Here is a 19,854-nt window from a genome sequence, read left to right on the forward strand (position 1 = left end):
TAGCAATCAAGAAAACGAGAGAATTGCAGACAAACTCTATCATTTTAGTCACCAGTTTGGCAGTCGTAGATCTCATAGTGGGTGCGGTTTCTGCCCCATTTAACATCACTTTAGATGCGTTAATTCTTCGAGGAACTATATCGGTGGGCACGATCTGTGTGATAGCTAAACTTACCAGATTAGTTTCGGGCACTACTTACCGTGCTTCGTACTATCACGTAGTTCTGTTCAGTTGGGAGAGGTATGTTGCGATTGTAAAGCCTATGAAGTACAAGGCTATAGTAACCGAGAAACGCTTAACGAGATTAGCGATAATCGCCTGGATGACAGCCCTTACAACATCGGTCTTATTTCTCGCATTACAAGCTACTGGAAATGGTACCTCGTGTTATATTTGCTATTGTCCAGTTACTCGCCTTTACCCTTATGGTGTATTTTTATTCCATGGTTTATATCGGAATAGGAAAATGGAACCGAAGCCAATTCAGCCACATTAATGCTCTGATCAAAGCGAGGATGGAAAGTAAAACGGCTTTGACGGTGTTTCTGCTAACAATTGCCATTTCAATCGCTATCGTTCCTTTAGGAGTTGCACACGTCTTAGCGCAACGTTCCCTTTTTTTTCGTGAAATTTCAGTTTTGCGATGGGCAGAAACTTTCCTCCTGTTAAACTCCATTGTAAATCCTGCGCTGTATTTTTATAGACACAGGAAATATAGGGAAGCTGCTCTTAGACTGCTAAGTAAGCCACAGGAAATTCAGCCAGCGGTTCACATGGGTCTTCGTAAAAGACGCCAGCGATATTCCTCCGCCTTTGTTAATGTTCAAGAGCTTGTCCACATAGAAAGAGGTCAACGCCTCACACGGTCACAGTCCTGGACAGCGGACACACACGTGGTCGCTGGAACACTGACCGTGTCTCGAGAACCAGCGGTCGTAATAATGAACAGAAGAATGTCATGTCCACCCTTAATAAGGCATGAAAACCTTCGTGAAGTGATTCAACCTTTCACTCGAACTGTCAAGGTGCAGATTGAACTTCCACCTACAAAGAAATAAGCAAAGAGGAAGAAAAAGTTATCGTGTGTTTGTAAAGGAAATCAGAAGTCACAACACACAAGATCAAAAACTTGGGAAGAATACTCATATCTTGTGTTAGAATTTGTGGGCGTGACCAAGCGTGACTACACTAGACGTGACTACACTAGGCGTGACTACACTAGGCGTGACTACACTAGGCGTGACTACACTAGGCGTGACACACTGATGTACGCGCGCACAGCCTTATTGGCTTTTTGACTTCGTGCTTCTGTTTTTCGAAAGAAATCCTCGCTTGTGTTGTGTTTGTAAATACAGTCCCGAGTTGTAAGATTAAAATGTTCATATTGGAACCTTGAGTGGACCTAAAATACTTTCCAATATCTTATACTTAAAGACACTCGTTACAAATCGCCCCAGGCTACCTCTCAAAGACACAATTCAGCGCCAACAGTTCCAGCGATGAATTATGTTACTTAACCCTTCACAGGCTAACATCAGTATTCATATTCTCCATACTGTTCTCTGTACATTTACTGAGGTGCTGACAAGGAGAATTTGTTAAACAATCAAGAGTTTCTTTAGTTGGTGATCATTTCCTTTTTTCTCATGACATTAATGTGTGATTCAGTGGTGATATTGTAAGGAGAAATTAGATCTTCAACAGCCTCACCTGAGTATTCTTCTTCTCCGCACTGTTCTCTTTAGATGTTTATGACGAGGAGAATTATTTGATAATCAGGAGCTTCTCGAGTTTGGTGATCATTTTCTTTCCTCTCATCACCTTTTCATTTGATTGAAGGGTTATATACTGTAGGGAGAAATCAGCCGCCAGTCACTATAGTAGATGAACAGAGGGCATTTTGATCGAGTGTCGTATAATCGAAATTTTAGTTTTTTGCAGCATTCCATCAGAACACGAAGAATTATCACAAGTAGCCAATAAGATCTCAAAGTGAAACAAAGCAAAATGCTTAAAGTGCTGGAAAATGTGCATCACCAGATGGCGATTAGATTCAGTCTTGTTTTTGGTTGGTTGAGATCGGGTCGTTAGTTCCCCAACCAATCACAAAGCAAAGCAAAGGAAAACCAATGTAAGCCGGAATTGCTTGCAATATTCAATCGAAAGCACGCTTGAAGGACCGTCAATAACGAGAGGGTTGTTACTAAAACGGGAAACAAGAAATGGAGAATAACGAGTCGGAAAATCAAATGGGAAATTGAGATTGGAAAAGTCGTTTTTTTTATATCAGTTGTTTACAATGCGGAATAAATATTTTTCAGAGATAATTATCGATATTCTTTTTTGTTAACGTTTACGGCAAAAAGAAAGTGACAGAAAAAGAAAGTGGTTACACAGGATGTACATTTTCTCGTGGCTCGTATTTTATTTGCTTCTGCGGGGCACTGGAAAACACAACTCGTAAAATATTCACCGTATTACTTGCTAAACCATCACATGAGGTACATACATCGCAAATCAGTCTATTGAAAAAAGAATAAAGGGGTAAGTTTCTAAAGAAACTGTGGTTCTGCGTCTGTGGGAGAGTATAGCAGGTAATTTAGTGTTAACAACTGGGTTAAAAAGGTAAATTAGCCACCGTAAAGGGTAAAAAAGCTAAATTACCTGCTATTGAAAAAAGAGTTACACGACGAGAAAAAATCATATAACGACCATTCGTGCAAGCCAAGAGTCCTCACAAATGCGCTGAAAAGAGCAAAACAAGTCTTTTGCGTTTTCGTGACACGAATATTTCCAATTATTGTACATTTTCATATTGCTAATAAACCATTTTTCAAAGACGAATGAAACAAAAAGAATATTTCTTAAAAGCGTAAGGGGGAGATTTCTCTCCGATACCTTAATACAAAGACATCTCTGTGAACATTTTATCGGTCAACATCTGTAACTTTTGTCAACAGAGATAAGGCTCTTCAAAGGAAAACGAAAGAAATATTTGTTAGTTTTGGTCTTTTTTTACTTCAAACTAGGCTTCACGAGTGACTGATGTTTGTCACTAGAATTAACTAAGATTACTAAGATGTTCATTAAGATTGTAACTGGACTCACGATGCCTGTAATGACGAATCCAAGCTGAGGATAGATTTTTTTCTTTGAGTCTGAGATGAACAGTAAATTACTTAAACAAAAGAAGACTGGCTTGGAGGAATAATTATCTACAGTTATAAATTTAGGAAGTAATCAGTCGAACCCATTTACTTGAATCTTTAGTTTTCCATGATTTTGTAAGTTAAGAAAGGCGTGGTATGCGAGACTTCCGCTAAAGCTTAGGAAAGGAAATTACTTGCAATCAGGCAATTGTCAGACATCAGATCATTTAGCACGAAGATTCAAAGATAAACTGCTATTCTACATATGATCCTAAAGAACTCCACCGACAGTAAATATATCGATCTTCTTAGCAGAAGTGTAGTCCACACAGTTAAAGCCAAAAATTCGCGTAAGCAGTCAAAATATAGTTACCAGTAATTATTGCCTTTTCGTAAAATCGATTCCTCCTTCTTGTTCTTCTTCTTTTTTTTTTCTACATAACTTAATGAAAATGTACATTACTATTATCAGAGAGATCTGCAAATTGACGAGTGTTGGGCGGAAATTGTTGACGAGTACTCTAAAGATTTGGAAACTTGGGGAAATGTCAAAATCATCAATTACCCACAACATCCAAATTGCTGACTGGATATGCACGACAAAGCGATTACAAATTTACGCAACAAAGCCATAAATAATTTTATTCGAATCTCTTAATTTCTCCTCTCGTTTATGAACGACAAATTTTGGGACCTATTTTTCCTGTTCCTTTTTCCTGGCTGTAAGTCCTTAGTTACTCTAGAATAAGAATTAGAATCAGTCGTGGTATGGACGCTCACTCAAAAAATTGATCCGGAAATCGAGTGCAATCTTGAAGCAGAATGATGTCAGTTCCGTACATCTTGATGACCAAATTGATTTCAAGATGATGACAGTGATTACGCCATCTCTCATTGTTAGGAAACACAGAGTTCAATAATGTTGCACGGAAATTGTCGACAAATGATTTTAAGATTTGGAAAATGCATATACCTGAGACTTGGAAAATTATTCTATTCATTCACCTACTGCAACATCGTAAACCCTTATTTTGTCCGACAAAGTGTCATCTTTTTGCTATATCAAAATCAAGTGCGCTTCCACAATTAACATGAGAAATTTGGAAAATAACAATCTGCAATTTTACGCTTAATCAAAAGTATAACAAAATTCTCGAACGTGATCGGTTATCACCAGCCCGATTTGAGCACTTATAACATACCTAAAAAAATTATGCGCGTCTGATTGGCTGAAAACAGATGCATTTTTCATGTGACACGGGTGCAAAGTTGTGACACGAGGGCAAATGACAAGTAGCGCGCCCAAGATCTCTGTTGTAACTTTTTCTACTGTCTGACAAACAATTCTCATAATGTTAGCTTGGAGAATTTGATATAATTGCGGTACAGCTTATACAATGGAATCTTTTCAAAATTAAATTATGTATTTCGTTTAGTACTACTTACAAACTTCTTCTTGTACCGTAGTAACAAACAATTTTTATTCTGTATTTAGGGGGTATGCTTGCCCAATATGTAACAAGTCCCTTATTAATATGACCCGCATGTGGTGCACACTAGATCTTGAGATATCTCACACACCCATGCCAGAGGAGTATAGGGAGTTCTATGTACTGGTAAGATGCTTTTGTTAATCTACCGCCTGCCTTTTAACTATTTAAGCCCCCAGTTCTGATTGTTACATGTAGTTCTTCCCTTAAGCTGCTACACATTTCCTTATCAATTAGTTATGAGAAGCTGGTCTTAAATCAAGATAATAACTTCTACATGTACCTGATAAGTTTGAATATTCTCATTTCCTGTTTGGTGGATAAAGTATGGATATCATCAGGAGAAGTTTCATTTTAGTCACTTCTGGGAGTTGGCAAGTTACTGGTAATGAAAATAATTTTTAGTGATATTGAGACATTTATTTTAGACCTACATGTTGGTCTTACTAAAAAACTTGCCAGTGGTGATGTAACAGTCATTAAGAGGTGTAATTTCTCCTCACAATATCTCCCCTGAATCACTCATTAAGTAATGGGTTAAGTACAGGATGACCATAGAGTTTTGCGTGGGTTTGGAACATTACATAGTTGAACCTTGATTATCCAGAATCCTTGGGGACTGGACAGAATAGTGTGGATAATTGAGAGTCTGGATAATCAAAAATATGAATATTGATGAGCCAAAAATAAAACAGACCAACTGAAAAGAAACTACATGTAGATCACTTAATTATTATCATGCAAGAATTAAAGCATATTCTCAAATTTTTGTCTATTAACTTTATTTTGCTAAAAGTATTAACAAAAAAATTATCAACCATTTAGCCCCTAAGAGTGACTAGCATCTAATTTCTCCTCACTATATCCTCCCTGAATCAAACATGAAAGTTATGAGAATAGAGAAGATCACTAACTAAATAACTTATAAAAAGAGACATTCCATCAGTCCGCTCATACACACCATCTGAGGCGGCTCTCGATCGTTAAACAAGTTCTCTTCGTCAGCAGAATCAGAAATGTACAGAGAACAGTATGGAGAATATGCATATGCATATCAAAGGGTTAAGGCAAACTTTCGCTCTAAATGTTATTTCTGCGTGTTCCGTTATTGCCTCTTTCTCATTAGATATTGCATTAAGTGCCATTTCGTTTTTCTTTACAATAGTCAACAAACATTTATTTTTTGGAGACTACTAGTCATTTTGGCCGCCAAAAGGCGAAATGTTCAGTATATTGGATACAAGTACGTAACCTCTATTGGTCGAGGATGCTCGTTTTTAATGTGCGCTCTCATTGGCTCTTTGAGGTAACTTCCCTTCTCATTGGCTGATGTTACTACCTGGTTTTGGTGTTACGACATTCAATTGAAAAGTGCGTCAAAGAGATCCTTGTTTCCGAATCGCTCTGGAAATGAAATGATTGCTTAGGGTTATCTTACTAAAGGAGAGCAGTAACCGTCCCTTTGTCTTTATGGAAATAGAATTAAAAAAAGCTGAAGAAGTTTCACATAATCTGTAATTTAACAGCAACAAAAGCAAGGCAGACGAAGTCCATCGCACTTCCCGATGGGCTTGGACTATATCGCGCTCGCTAATATACGAGAGAATCAACCCTTTTTTTACCTTGCTGCTTTTTTTCTTTGGTTTACCATCATAAATTATCTTATGAGATTACAAGCCATTTTCTATTTTCGTGGGACGCTTTTTTCTAATGTGCATTCTCAAATTGCTGATAAACCATTTTTCAAATACGAATGAAACGAAAAACTCGTTCTGAAAGGAAATGAGCTGTGAAGATTTCATCGGTCAATTTGTGATTTTTCTCACAGAAATCAGGCTCCTCAAAGGAAAATGTGCATTTTCAAATGAGAATAAAACAAATAAACAAAAAAAAAAAACTCGTGCTGAAAGCCTAAGGAAATGATTTCTCACCGCTGCATTAATACAAAGACATCTCTGAGAAGATTTCATTACTAAACATCCGTGATTTTACTTAAGCGGAAATAACGGTCCCTTAAAAGGAAAATGATAAAGAATGATTACATAAGCTTCAAGTTCTTTGATTCGGATTATTGGAGGGTAAACCGAGTCATATTGATCACTTGACTGATCATATGTCGACATGAATGTGAGTATGTCTGAAGATTTCCTTGTCAACTCTTCCCGGTCAAAGTTCTTTTGTCCAGGTGCTCCGCTGATTATCTGGGATTTAGAAAGGAAAGTGTTCATACAGCTTGGAATCGCTATATCTGCCACCATAGGTTCATTTGCACTTTTGTTGAACATTTTGGTGATCTTAACAATCAAGAAAACGAGAGAATTGCAGACAAACTCTATCATTTTAGTCACCAGTTTGGCAGTCGCAGATCTCTTAGTGGGTGCGGTTTCTGCCCCATTTAACATCACTGTAGATGCGTTGATTCTTCGAGGAACTATATCGGTGGGCATGATTTGTTTGATAGCTAAACTTACAAAATTTGTTTCGAGCACTACTTACCGTGCTTCGTACTATCATGTAGTTCTGTTCAGTTGGGAGAGGTATGTTGCGATTGTAAAGCCTACGAAGTACAAGGCTATAGTAACCGAGAAACGCTTAACGAGATTAGCGATAATCGCTTGGATGACAGCCCTTACACCATCGGTCTTATTTCTTGCATTAGAAGCCACTGCGGTTTCCAAAATGTTACCTCGTGTTATATTTGCCATTGTCCAGTTACTCGCATTTACCCTTATGGTGTATTTTTATTCCATGGTTTATATTGGAATACGAAAATGGAACCGAAGCCAATTCAGCCACGTCAATGCTCTGATCAAAGCGAGGATGGAAAGTAAAACGGCTTTGACGGTGTTTCTGCTAACAATTGCCATTTTAATTGCTATCGTTCCTTTAGGGGTTGCACACGTCTTAGCGCAACGTTCCCTTTTTTTTCGTAAAATTTCAGTTTTGCGATGGGCGGAAACCTTCCTCCTGTTAAACTCCATTGTGAATCCTGCGCTGTATTTTTATAGAAACAGGAAATACAGGAAAGCTGCTCTTAATCTGCTAAGTAAGCCACGGGAAATTCAGCCAGCGGTTCACGTGGGTCTTCGTAAAAGACGCCAGCGATATTCCTCCGCGTTTGTAAATGTTAAAGAGCTTGTCCACATAGAAAGAGGTCAACGTCTCACACGGTCACAGTCCTGGACAGCGGACACACACGTAGTCGCTGGAACACCGACCGTGTCTCGAGAACCAGTGGTCGCAATAATTAACAGAAGAATGTCATGTCCACCCTTAATAAGGCATGAAAACCTTCGTGAAGTGATTCAACCTTTAACTCGAGCTTTCAAGGTGCAGATTGAACTTACACCTACAAAGAAATAAGCAAAGAGGAAAGAGAAATTATCGTATGTTTGTAAAGGAGATCAGAAGTCACAACACACAAGATCAAAAACTTGGGAAGAATACTTATATCTTGTGTAAGAATTTGTTGGCGTGACTAGGCGTGACTACACTAGGCGTGACTACACTAGGCGTGACGTACTGATGTACGCGCGCATAGCGTTATGGGCTGTGCAACTTCGTGCTTCCTTGCTTGTGTTGTGTTTGTAAGTACAGTCCCGAGTTGTAAGATTAAAATGTTCATAATGTAACCTTGAGTGAACCTAAAATACTTTCCAATATCTTATACCTAAAGAAACCTGTTACAAATCGCCCCAGGCTACCTCTCAAAGACGCAATTTTAAAGACATCTCTGTGAACATTATATCGGTCAACATCTGTAATTTTTGTCAACAGAAATAAGGCGCTTCAAAGGAAAACCAAAGAAATATTTATTAGCTTTGGTCTTCTTTTACTTCAAACTAGGCTTCACGAGTGATTGATGTTTGTCACTAGAATTTGAGTATATCAGAAGAATCGCTTACAAACTCTTTCCGATCAAAACTCTTTTGTCCAGGTGCTCCACTGTTCGTGTGGCGAGTGCAATTTTGTAATCTTTGAAAAATTGAAAAGTGCTTATTAACACCAATGCCCCTATTCCCCTACCTTTTTTGCTGAAGGTTATGCGTTACCGTGACTAGCGTACGTTATTCCTGCAAAGCTTCTAAAATGAACGATATTAGTCTAATTATCGTTTTTTTGAAAAGAGATGAGCGTACGCTTTGCGGTGAGTAAATACTTAAACGGATCAATGTTGTTTAAGAAAACCATCGTCAACCCAAAAGGCTTTTTAAGTCGAGGTAATGGACTGAGAAAAAAAAATTTATGACAGGGATCGGTATTAGCCGGTATAATCTGCCGGGATTACTGAATCAGGAGAAAGCTTTAGTCAGGATCGCGGGATTGAAGAACCTTTTTGAGGACCCCCCTATGAATTTAGTTATGCCAGTTATCGTACAAACAATGTCCTCCGATACAGTTCCTCGAATAATTACTGATCATATCCAAACTGAAGTCAATGAAGCAAAAACAGCACCTACTTAAAGATCAGAGGCAGCCAAACTGGTGATCAGAGTTCCTCCTTTAATCTCTTGTTTTCTTGATCGCTAAGATTACTAAGATGTCCATTAAGATTGTAACTTTACTCACGATGCCTATAATGGCGATTCTAAGCTGAGGATAATTTTTTTCTTTGAGTCCGAGATAAACAGTAAATTACTTAAACAAAAGAAGACTGGCTCAGAGGAATAATTGTCTACAATTATAAATTTAGGAAGTAATCAGTCAAACCCATTTACTTGAATCTTTAGTTTTCCATGATTTTGTAAGTTAAGAAAGGCGTGATATGCGAGACTTCCGCTAAAGCTTTGGAAAAGGAAATTACTTGCAATTAGGCAATTGTCAGACGTCAGACCATTTAGCACGAAGATTCAAAGAAATACTGTTAATCTAGATATAATCCTAAAGAACTCCACCGACAGTAAATATATCGATCTTCTCACCAGAAGTGTAGTCTACATGCTCCATACAGTTAAAGTCACCAATTCGCGTGAGCAGTCAGAAACAAATATAGCTACCAGGAATTTTTACCTTTTCGTAAATTCGATTCCTCCTTTTTCCTTTTTTTTTTTTACATAACTAAATGAAAATGTACATTACTATTATCAAAGAGATCTCCAAATTGACGAGTGTTGGGCGGAAATTGTTGACGAATACTTTAAAGATTTGGAAACTTGGAGAAATTTCAAGTTCATCAATTGCCCACAAAATAGAAATTGCTGACTGGATATGCACGACAAAGCGATTACAAATTTACGCGACAAAGCGATAAATAATTTTATTTGAATCTATGAACGAGAAATCTTGCGGCTTATTTTTCCTGTTCTTTTTTCCGGGCTGTAAGTCCTTAGTTTCTCTAGAATAAGAATCAGTCGTGGTTTGGACGTTCATTCAAAAAAATTGGTCCGGAAATTGAGTGCAATCTTGAAGCAAAATGCTATCAGTTCCGTAAATCTTGATGACCAAAGTGATTTCCAGATGATGACAGTGATTTCACCATCCCTCGCGCTCGTTGTTAGGAAGCACGGAGCTCCAAAATATCGCACGGAAATTGTTGACAAATAGTTTTAAGATTTGGAAAATGCATATACCTGAAACTTGGAAAAGTGTCATGTTCGTTTACCTCCTGCAACATCGCAAACCCTAATTTTGTCCGACACAGTTTCACCTTTTCGCTATATCAAAATCAAGTGTGTTTGCACAATGAACAAGAGAAATTTTGGGGAAAAAAAACAATCTGCAATTTTACGCTTAATCAAAACTAACAAAACAAAGTTCTGGAGCGTGATTGGTTATCACCAACCGATTTGAGCACTTATAATATACATGAAAAAATTACGCGTGTCTGATTGGCTGAAAACGGGTGCATTTTTCATGTAACATGAGTGCAACGTTGTAACACGAGTGCAAATTACGAATAGCGCGCGCGCTGCCAAAATTTCGTCCGTTTTGAGTTTCTGAGATGCGTTTTTCATACAAATTATTAACAAGAAGCAACAAGATTTCTCGTGCAATATGGCTACCTGTGCTTTTCTCCTTGTAGCCTGCAGATGAAATGAAAATCGAGGCTTTCAACATTTTAAAAATTACTTCCATATTGATCAAATTGTACTGAATCCATAGCAACCGTATGATGTGGTTGCTATGAATTCAGAGGCGTATTTTTGACATGCGCAGTACGTTATTCAGCTCGGTGACATTACAACATTCTTTTTGTTTATATATTAAAATTTCTTGAATTTATCACTTTTGACATTTATTAAAACACACTTCTTGCCAGCCTCTATTCTTCTCTACGATGTACCAAAGATGCCCGCGGTGGCAAAAGGGGAATTACGAATTAAAGTGACGTTTATAAGCAGGAGCGAAAAACTCGAAAATCATAATGGCGTTTGCTCCACAACCTCGTGGAATTTTAAATAACGGTCATACGACCGATAAAGCTCGAGAAGAACAAATCTGCACAGTAACGAGCACCGACATAGCTTTCTGTTTCGCAGAATTTCTCACTACGTTAGAAGGAAACTCTGCACACGCTGGTTCTACAGACTTGGACTGTATACTATCGGTTAACGTGACTTTATTCTTCACAATCCAACATTACACGTTCTGTTTTTCGACCTAACTCAATCCCATCTTTTTTGAGTAACAAAAATGCTATGTTTTATTAGCTACGGATACACACACCCAGATACCTAAGTCCGGAGTGGTAAGATAATTTAAGCTAACTTGACAAAGTTCCAGTTTTGTTTTACACATTCCTCAATGATTCGTGGCCACTAATTTCCTGTTACATCGGCTTGCTCGACAATCATAGTGTTGATCTACGCATACAGTTTTACTAGCGACTATTTGATTAAATACATCATTGTTTAGTTTGTGAAGGCTCGATCACACGATGCCGGTTAATACTTCCTTTGACATTCCACAAATCAATGTTAGCGACAAGAAATAATAGCTTACTTAATCAACTACTAAATATACCGGAACAGGAAAACTTTCTTATGAGCACGTGCAAACCTTTCACGACATTCTGTGTCATCCGAGGGAAGCTGGAAAACATTAAAAAAATTACATGTACAACTAGAGATGATTTTAAAAATACACTCCTTTAATATGAACGCGGAATTAACCCTTTCATTTCCAATATCTCAATGGTAATTCTCCCTACTGTTGGTCGCACATTTCTAATAATGTAAGTTCGGAGAATTTGGTGTTGTATCAAATGAAGATGACTGAACGAGACTTTTTTTTCTATTCTCATCACTTGCTTGCTGAACATTATATTGATTTTGTAAGGAGAAATTATGTCTTGGTCACTTCTAGGGGTGCATGAAAGGATTAACAGCCAAATGATTCAACGCAACAGGACTCTAATTTGGGCTGAACTTCGATTACTTTTTCCGTTTTAATTGATCAGCTCCATTTATTCCTTTCTCGGGCCTTTTGCATTACATGTACGTATGTTTGGAAAGGAAATTTTTATTTCAGTTTCTTACCTATAGTTTCATCAGTCATTGCATAAAAACAGTACGGTATGTTTCTGTCTCCAAAGATATGGGATTTCCTTACCTGATGGTTCTATATGGCGAGTGATAACTAGGTCATCGATATCGGATTTAATTATTCGTGAGGGGAACGTTTTGGACAAGCTTGAAGGTAAGTACTGCATCAAATTCTTACAATCGACAAACATGAAAATGTTTGACAACCAGAGACCATAAGCAGCTAAGCAGAAAAATCACGATTCAGGAGTTGGAACTTAAAGATAATTATACGAAGTCTTTGCACACTCGGTTTATAATTTAATCCGAATACGAAGCTTTAGCCGAGTTCTTTGTTAATGGACGGTTCTCGAACTACCACAGACAACTCTAAATACTGTCCGCATTACTATACTGGAAGCCCAAGGTTTGTGATTGAATTAGTGGACAAAAAACGGACCAAACCTAAGAAGCACAGAAAGAAAATTGTTTCGTTTGGTATCCTGTTTTATTCTGAGCAGAGTTATCAACGACAAAACATTTTGTAGGTAATTATCACTTATTTGGGGTTCACAAATTACCGTCAACAATTTGCTAGACTGGTGTCACCTGATATGAAACCATGATGTCTATTTTGATCACGCATTCGCGAAAGTGCATGTAGCCGATTGAAAGACTTAGGCCCAGTCAGAAGTCGTGATTCTGCCATGAACAAAACAGGGCAGAAAAACGGCGTCTGAGCCAAACCTTTTAATTAAGTTCGGCAAAGAATTTAAGTTCGACAACCCCCCCATGTACAAAACAGGGCAGAAAAACGGCGTCTGAACTAAACCTTTTAATTAAGTTCGGCAAAGAATTTAAGTTCGACAACCCCCGCCGTGCTACACGACTCTGGCACGACAAAATTCATAAATTATACTAATGTACTTCGGCGGGATTGCGTTACCGTGGGGAATTCACGAGAGTAATTCTCCTTTATGGGGTATGCGCTAAGAGTGATTCGGTAAATACTGAATTTCGCACGACATTAGCCCGACATCTGAATCAGAGTTGTGCTGGCCTAAGTGAATCAAGTGCGACATGGGATTCAGATCTACCTGACAGGGGAATCTCAGTAGTTTGAATCTCTGAGGATTTTTGAGACGATTCGACATCCATAGTTTTTGTTTGTCTTGTGTTTAATGAGTCCAGGGAAAACTTTTTTTTAAATTTGTCACGCAAATTTTTTGTGGTAGCTAGTTCAAAAGAGTGTCACAAAATCCTTCCTCAAATGCCACACATCACCAAGAAATTATACTGAGCAAAGACAATGCATGTTAAAAAAAAAACGTCTACATTTACCTCGACGTTTTCCTGCAATGAACAATGTTAGACGATGAAACGCGACTCTAAACATGTATCAATCTGATCAGGTTTTCCTGTGCTGTCGTCATAGTTATTGACGTTTATTTTTATTTTATGTGCATAGATGAATTTCATTTTTCTTCCTTTTCGTTTTTAAGTCATTTTTTACCATCAGGATGCTAAATATGACATGTTTCTGTCTCCAAAGATAAACAACTTCCTCCACACAACTAATTTTCGCTTGTCTTTATTTTCCAGTGGTTGAAATTTGATTCATTCGAGTGAGGAAAGTTTTGGAGGAGTTTGAGGGTGAGTACGATTTTTGTCTCCTTTCAGCATATTCTGTCAGAACTCAAGGAGGAATGAATGATGTAAACATTGATCGCTTGGGGAACAACGCTTTTTGAAGCGACGTTTGGGAGCCATATTTTCCTGTCGTGACGAAAGAAATATTTCCGCCATATCACAGATATTTTATCGCAATACAAACAACCCTTTTACTTGCACACATGATCAAATATACAGTTAATCTCTAAACAGTGTTGATACAAAATCCAGCAATCAGATGATGAGAATAACTCAATCAATCAGCACGAGGGTGTAATCTTGATTTGACACCAAATTCTCTCTAACAATTTACAAACATTTATGGCAGATGGAGGGGAGACTTACGAATCACATCTTAGCAGTCAGCGGGTCATCACTATGAATTACTCTTCAGAGTCAGAATTTGAGCCTAATTACGACTAATTTGAACAGCTATTCTCATAAAACTTTTGCCAGATGTTTTGCTGAGCAAATTTTTTGAACTAAATCGAACACCTAGTGACAAACTGCTTTCTGTATCACTAAAATGCTTCAGTCTCCAAGCCAACATCATGGCAACTGTGGTATCGAATATACAACAGATCAAATCTAAGAGATTTAATTCAAGGCCGGTTGATGAAAGAGAGGCCCCGTTCTCATCAAAGCGACGTTTTCATGCTACAAACGAAAAACGTCGAAATCATAACGGCTCAAAGATATGATGCGTAAATGCGAATGTTAGAAAAAAAACAGTTGCATCACCGATCAAATTCAAGAAGAGCGCTAAGTTAGCTTTATGTGACATATGAGGGGGTCAGAAAGCAAAAGTTTTCATTTTCATTAAAAAAAGACATCACGATCTGATTAAAACTTGGTCGTTTTGTTATTGTGTACGATTTAACAAAATGAGTCAAACCTTTCTTTAGTGATTTCTCTTTCTTTTTTCTGCTCTCGACCGATCGGGTTTAATTTATCAGCTAATGCTGACTTGTTTTTCTTCTCAGAGAGAGGATTTTGATTCATTTCTATGGAGGAAATCTATGCAGATGTATAATCGCAAAACTATTTGCATTTGACCATCTTTAGTTCTAGTTTTAAACTAGCTGTCTACTGGAATTTAAGCTCATAAGTTTCGCACGACGAAAACATAATAGGAGTTGTTTGAATGAGTTTGTTCTGCGTTTATGTTCAGCTGAGAAATGAATTCATGATCAATGTAGTAAGAAGTCTCACGTCGGAGTTGTGTTGGGCCCTAGTGAATCAAGTGCCACGTGGGATTCAGAGTTATAACTGTCAGAGCAATTTGAAGTCTGATGATTTCTTAAGAGGATTTAACTGCTATAGTTTTTGTGTTGCTTTGTGATTGAACAATGAGTTGAGGGAAAACTTTTTTTAAATTTGTCACACAGATTTGTCAGGGTAGCAAGTTCAAATAAGTGTCACAGAATCCTTCCTCAAATGTCACACATCACCAAGAAATTATACTCAGCAAAGAACACAAAGGTTTAAAATGATATGTCTATATTTTATTTAGCTCGACGTTTTTCCGCAATAAACAATGTTAGACAATGAAACGCGACTCTAATATTGTATCAATCTGATCAGGTTTTCCTGTGCTGTCGCCATAGTTATTTGCGTTTATTTTTATTTCATGTGCATAGAGTAATTTCATTTTCCTTCCTTTTCGTTTGTACGCCATTTCTTCCATCAGGATGCTAAATATGACATGTTTCTGTCCCCAAAGATAAACAAATTCCTCCAAATTCCTGCCTGATCTACACAGATGTACAATCGTGAAACTATCTGCACTTGATCAGTTGTAAACTAGCTGTCTACTGCAATTTAAGCCCATAAGTGTCACGCGACGAAAATATAATAGAAGTGGTTTGGATGAGTTTGTTCTGCGTTTATGTTCAGCTGAGAAATGAATTCATGATCAGTGTAGTGTGAGGTCTCGGGTCGGAGTTGTGTTGGGCCTTAGTGAATCAAGTGCGACGTGGGATTCAGGTTTAACTGACAGAGAAATTTTATTAATTTGAAGTTCCGAGGATTTCTTAAGAGGATTCAACTGTAATACTTTTTGTATTGTTTTGTGATTGAACAATGAGTTGAGTGAAAACTTTTTTAAATTTGTCACACAAATTTTTCAGGGTAGCAAGTTCAAATAAGTGTCACAGAATCCTTCCTCAAATGTCACACATCACCAAGAAATTATACTCAGCAAAGAACACAAAGGTTAAAATGATACGTCTATATTTCATTTAGCTCGACGTTTTCTCGCAATAAACAATGTTAGACAATTAAACGCGACTCTAAACATGTATTAGTCTGATCAGGTTTTCCTGTGCTATCGCCTTAGTTATTTGCGTTTATTTTTATTTCATGTGCATAGATTCATTTCATTTTCCATCCTTTTCTTTTTTACGTCATTTCTACCATCAGGATGCTAAATATGACATGTTTCTGTCTCCAAAGGTAAACAACTTCCTCCACACGACTAATTTTCGCTTGTCTTTATTTTCCAGTGGTTGAAATTTGATTCATTCGAGTGAGGAAAGTTTTGGAGGAGTTTGAGGGTGAGTACGATTTCTGACTCAAAACAAACTCCAGCATATTCTGTCTGAACTCAAATAAGGAGGAATAAAATAAACTTCCTCTTTGAATGATGTAAACATTGATTGCTTTAGGAACAACGCTTTTTGGGGCAACGTTTGGGAGCCGTATTTGCCTGTCGTGACGACAGAAATATTTCCGCTATATGACAGATATTTTATCGCAATAGAAACAACCCTATTACTTGCACACATGATCAAATATTTAGATTTAGGCAAGCCTAAAAGCGGAGCTCTGAAAATAAAATAAATAGATATTCTCTTCACAGTGTTGATACAAAATCCAGTAATCAGATGATGAGAATAGCTCAGTCAAGCAGCATGAGGGTGTAATCTTGATTTGACACCAAATTGTCTCTTAACACTTTACAAAGAAATTTATGGCAGATAGAGGTCAGACTTATGAATCACAACTTAGCAGTCAGAGGGTCAACAAATACCCTTTAAACTCAGAGTTTTAGCCTAACTACGACTAATTCGAACAGTTTTTGTCATGAAGCTTTGGCCAGATTTTTCGCTGAGCAAATTTTGTAGAACTAAATCGAATACGTAGTAACAAACTGCCTTCTTCATAACTAAATTGCTGCAGTCTCCAAGCCAACTTTTCCAACATCATAGCAACTGTGGTATCGAATATAGAACATATCAAATCTAAGAGATTTAATTCAAGGCCGGGTGATGGAAGAGAGGCCCCGTTCTCATCAAAGCGACGTTTTCATGCTACAAACGAAAAACGTTGAAATCATAACGGCTCAAAGATATGATACGTAAATGCGAATGTAGAAAAAAACAGTTGCATCACCGATCAAATTCAAAAAAGAGCGCCAATTTAGTTTTATGTGTCATATAAGGAGTGGTTTGAATGAGTTTGTTTTGCGTTTATGTTCAGTTGAGAAATGAATTCATAATCAGTGTAGTCTCGGGTCAGAGTTGTCTTGGGCCTTAGTGAATCAAGTGCCACGTGGGATTCAGATTTCACTGACAGAGCAATTACATTAGTTTGAAGTTCCGAGGATTTCTTAAGAGGATTTAACTGCTATAGTTTTTGTATTGTTTTGTGTTTGAACAATGAGTTGAGGGAAAACTTTTTTTTTTAATTTGTCACGCAAATTTGTCAGGGTAGCAAGTTCAAAAAAGTGTCACAGAATCTTTCCTCAAATGTCACACATCACCAAGAAATTATACTGAGCAAAGAAAACAAATGTTAAAAATGATATGTCTTTATCTTATTTACTTCGACGTTTTCCCGCAATGAACAATGTTAGACAATGAAACGTGACTCTAAACATGTATCAATCTGATGAGGTTTTCCTGTGCTGTCGCTATAGTTATTGACGTTTATTTTTATTTAATGTGCATAGATTAATTTCATTTTCCTTCCATTTCGTTTTTACGTCATTTCTACCATCAGGATACTAAATATGACATGTTTCTGTCACCAAAGGTAAACAACTTCCTCCACACGACTAATTTTCGCTTGTCTTTATTTTCCAGTGGTTAAATTTTGATTCATTCGAGTGAGGAAAGTTTTGAAGGAGTTTGAGGGTGAGTACGATTTCTGACTCAAAACAAATTCCAGCATATTCTGTCAGAACTCAGATAAGGAGGAATAAAATAAACTTCCTCTCTGAATGGTGTAAACATTGATTGCTTTAGGAACAACGCTTTTTGAGGCAACGTTTGGGAACCGCATTCGCCTGTCGTGACGACAGAAATATTTCCGCTATATGACAGATATTTTATCGCAATAGAGACAACCCTTTTACTTGCACACATGATCAAATATTTAGATTTAGGCAAGCCTAAAAGCGGAGCTCGCATTTTTTTTCCCGCACGTCAACAAAATTAAAGCCCCTACTATGGATAAAGTGCGTGGTAATATTCATGGATTTTCATTCGCAACTTCTCCGTGTCTATGTAGAGACTGATTATAAGAGAGTGCCAGTGGTACAGTTGGCCGCGCATGCTAAAAGTAGCACCTTGTACCGTCGGTCGTATGGTCGCATGGTCGTACATTTAAGTTTTTTCGGCTTGATGGGTTACTACTATTTTGTATAATTATGGGGCTACGCTCTGCGTGCTCCGCTAGTATACAGTTATTCTCTTTACAGTTTTGATACAAAATCCAGAAATCTAATGATGAAAATAGCTCAATCAATCAGCATGAGGGTGAAATCTTGATTTGACTCCAACTTCTCGTCAGCGCTGCACAAAAAATTTAAAGCAGATGGAAGGGAGACTTACGAATCACATCTTAGCAGTCAGAGGGTCAACACTATGAAATACTCTTCAAAGTCAGAATCTGAGCCTAATAACGACTAAGTTGAACAGTTTTTATCATGAAGCTTTTACCAGATTTTTTCGCTGCGCAAATTTTGTGGAACTAAATCGAACACCTAGTACCAAACTGCTCTCCATTTAACTAAAATGCTTCAGTCTCGAAGCCAACATCATAGCAACTGTGATATCGAATATACAAAAGATCAAATCTATGGGATTTAATTCAAAGCCGGATGACGGAAGAGAGGCCCCGCTCCGATCAAGGCGAAGTTTTCATGCTACAAACGAAAAAAAACTTCGAAATTATAACGGCTCAAGGGTATGATGCGTAAATGCGAATGTTAGAAAAAAACAGTTACATCACCGATCAAATTCAAGAAGAGCGCCAAGTTAGCTTTATGTGTCATATAAGGGAGTCAGAAAGCAAAACTTTTCATTTTCATTAAAAAAGACATCACGATCTGATTAAAACTTGGTCGTTTTGTTATTGTGTACGATTTAACAAAATGAGTCAAACCTTTATTTAGTGATTTCTTTTTCCTTTTTCTGCTTTCAACCGGTCAAGTTTAATGTCCCCTCACAACGGCTTTTTGTATTAATTATATTCTGCTACGAAAAAATCCCTTCAGTTTCTACTAGCTGTCTACTGCAATTTAAGTGTCACGCGAAGAAAATAATAGGAGTGGTTTGAATGAGTTTTTTCTGCGTTTATGTTCAGCTGAGAAATGAATTCATGATCAGTGTAGTGTGAGGTCTCGGGTCGGAGTTGTGTTGGGCCTTAGTGAATCAATTGCGACGTGGGATTCAGATCTAACTAACAGAGCAATTTCATTAGTTTGAAGTTTCTGCTATCAACCGGTCGGGTTTAATTTAACCCTTACTACGGCTTTTTGTATTAATTATATTCTATTACGACAGAATCCCTTCAATTTCTTGCGTTTAGTTTCAAAGTCATAGCAGCAAAACATCAAGATAAGTTCCTGCTGTTAAAAATATAAACTTTCGACACCTGATGGTTCTGCATAGCTAATGCTGACTTGTTTTTTTTCTCAGAGAGAGGAATTTGATTCATTTGTATGGAGGAAATCTATGCAGACGAATAATCGCAAAACTATTTGCACTTGATTATCTTAAGTTCCAGTTTTAAACTAGCTGTCTACTGCAATTTAAGCTCATAAGTTTCGCGCGACGAAAATAAAACAGAAGTGG

The 19,854-nt window shown here is 37.5% G+C and overlaps 1 protein-coding gene across 1 annotated transcript; it reads left to right on the forward strand.

Annotated features, from left to right (window-relative positions):
* The first annotated feature begins 6,761 nt into the window (after positions 1–6,761).
* Positions 6,762–8,003, forward strand: LOC136277133 (adenosine receptor A3-like). Its single transcript, XM_066158819.1, has one exon. The coding sequence runs from the start codon at positions 6,762–6,764 to the stop codon at positions 8,001–8,003; it is 1,242 nt and encodes a 413-aa protein (XP_066014916.1).
* The last annotated feature ends 11,851 nt before the right edge of the window (positions 8,004–19,854 follow it).

The sequence above is a fragment of the Pocillopora verrucosa genome, chromosome 12, assembly GCF_036669915.1.
Source record: "Pocillopora verrucosa isolate sample1 chromosome 12, ASM3666991v2, whole genome shotgun sequence".
Taxonomy (NCBI): domain Eukaryota; kingdom Metazoa; phylum Cnidaria; class Anthozoa; order Scleractinia; family Pocilloporidae; genus Pocillopora; species Pocillopora verrucosa.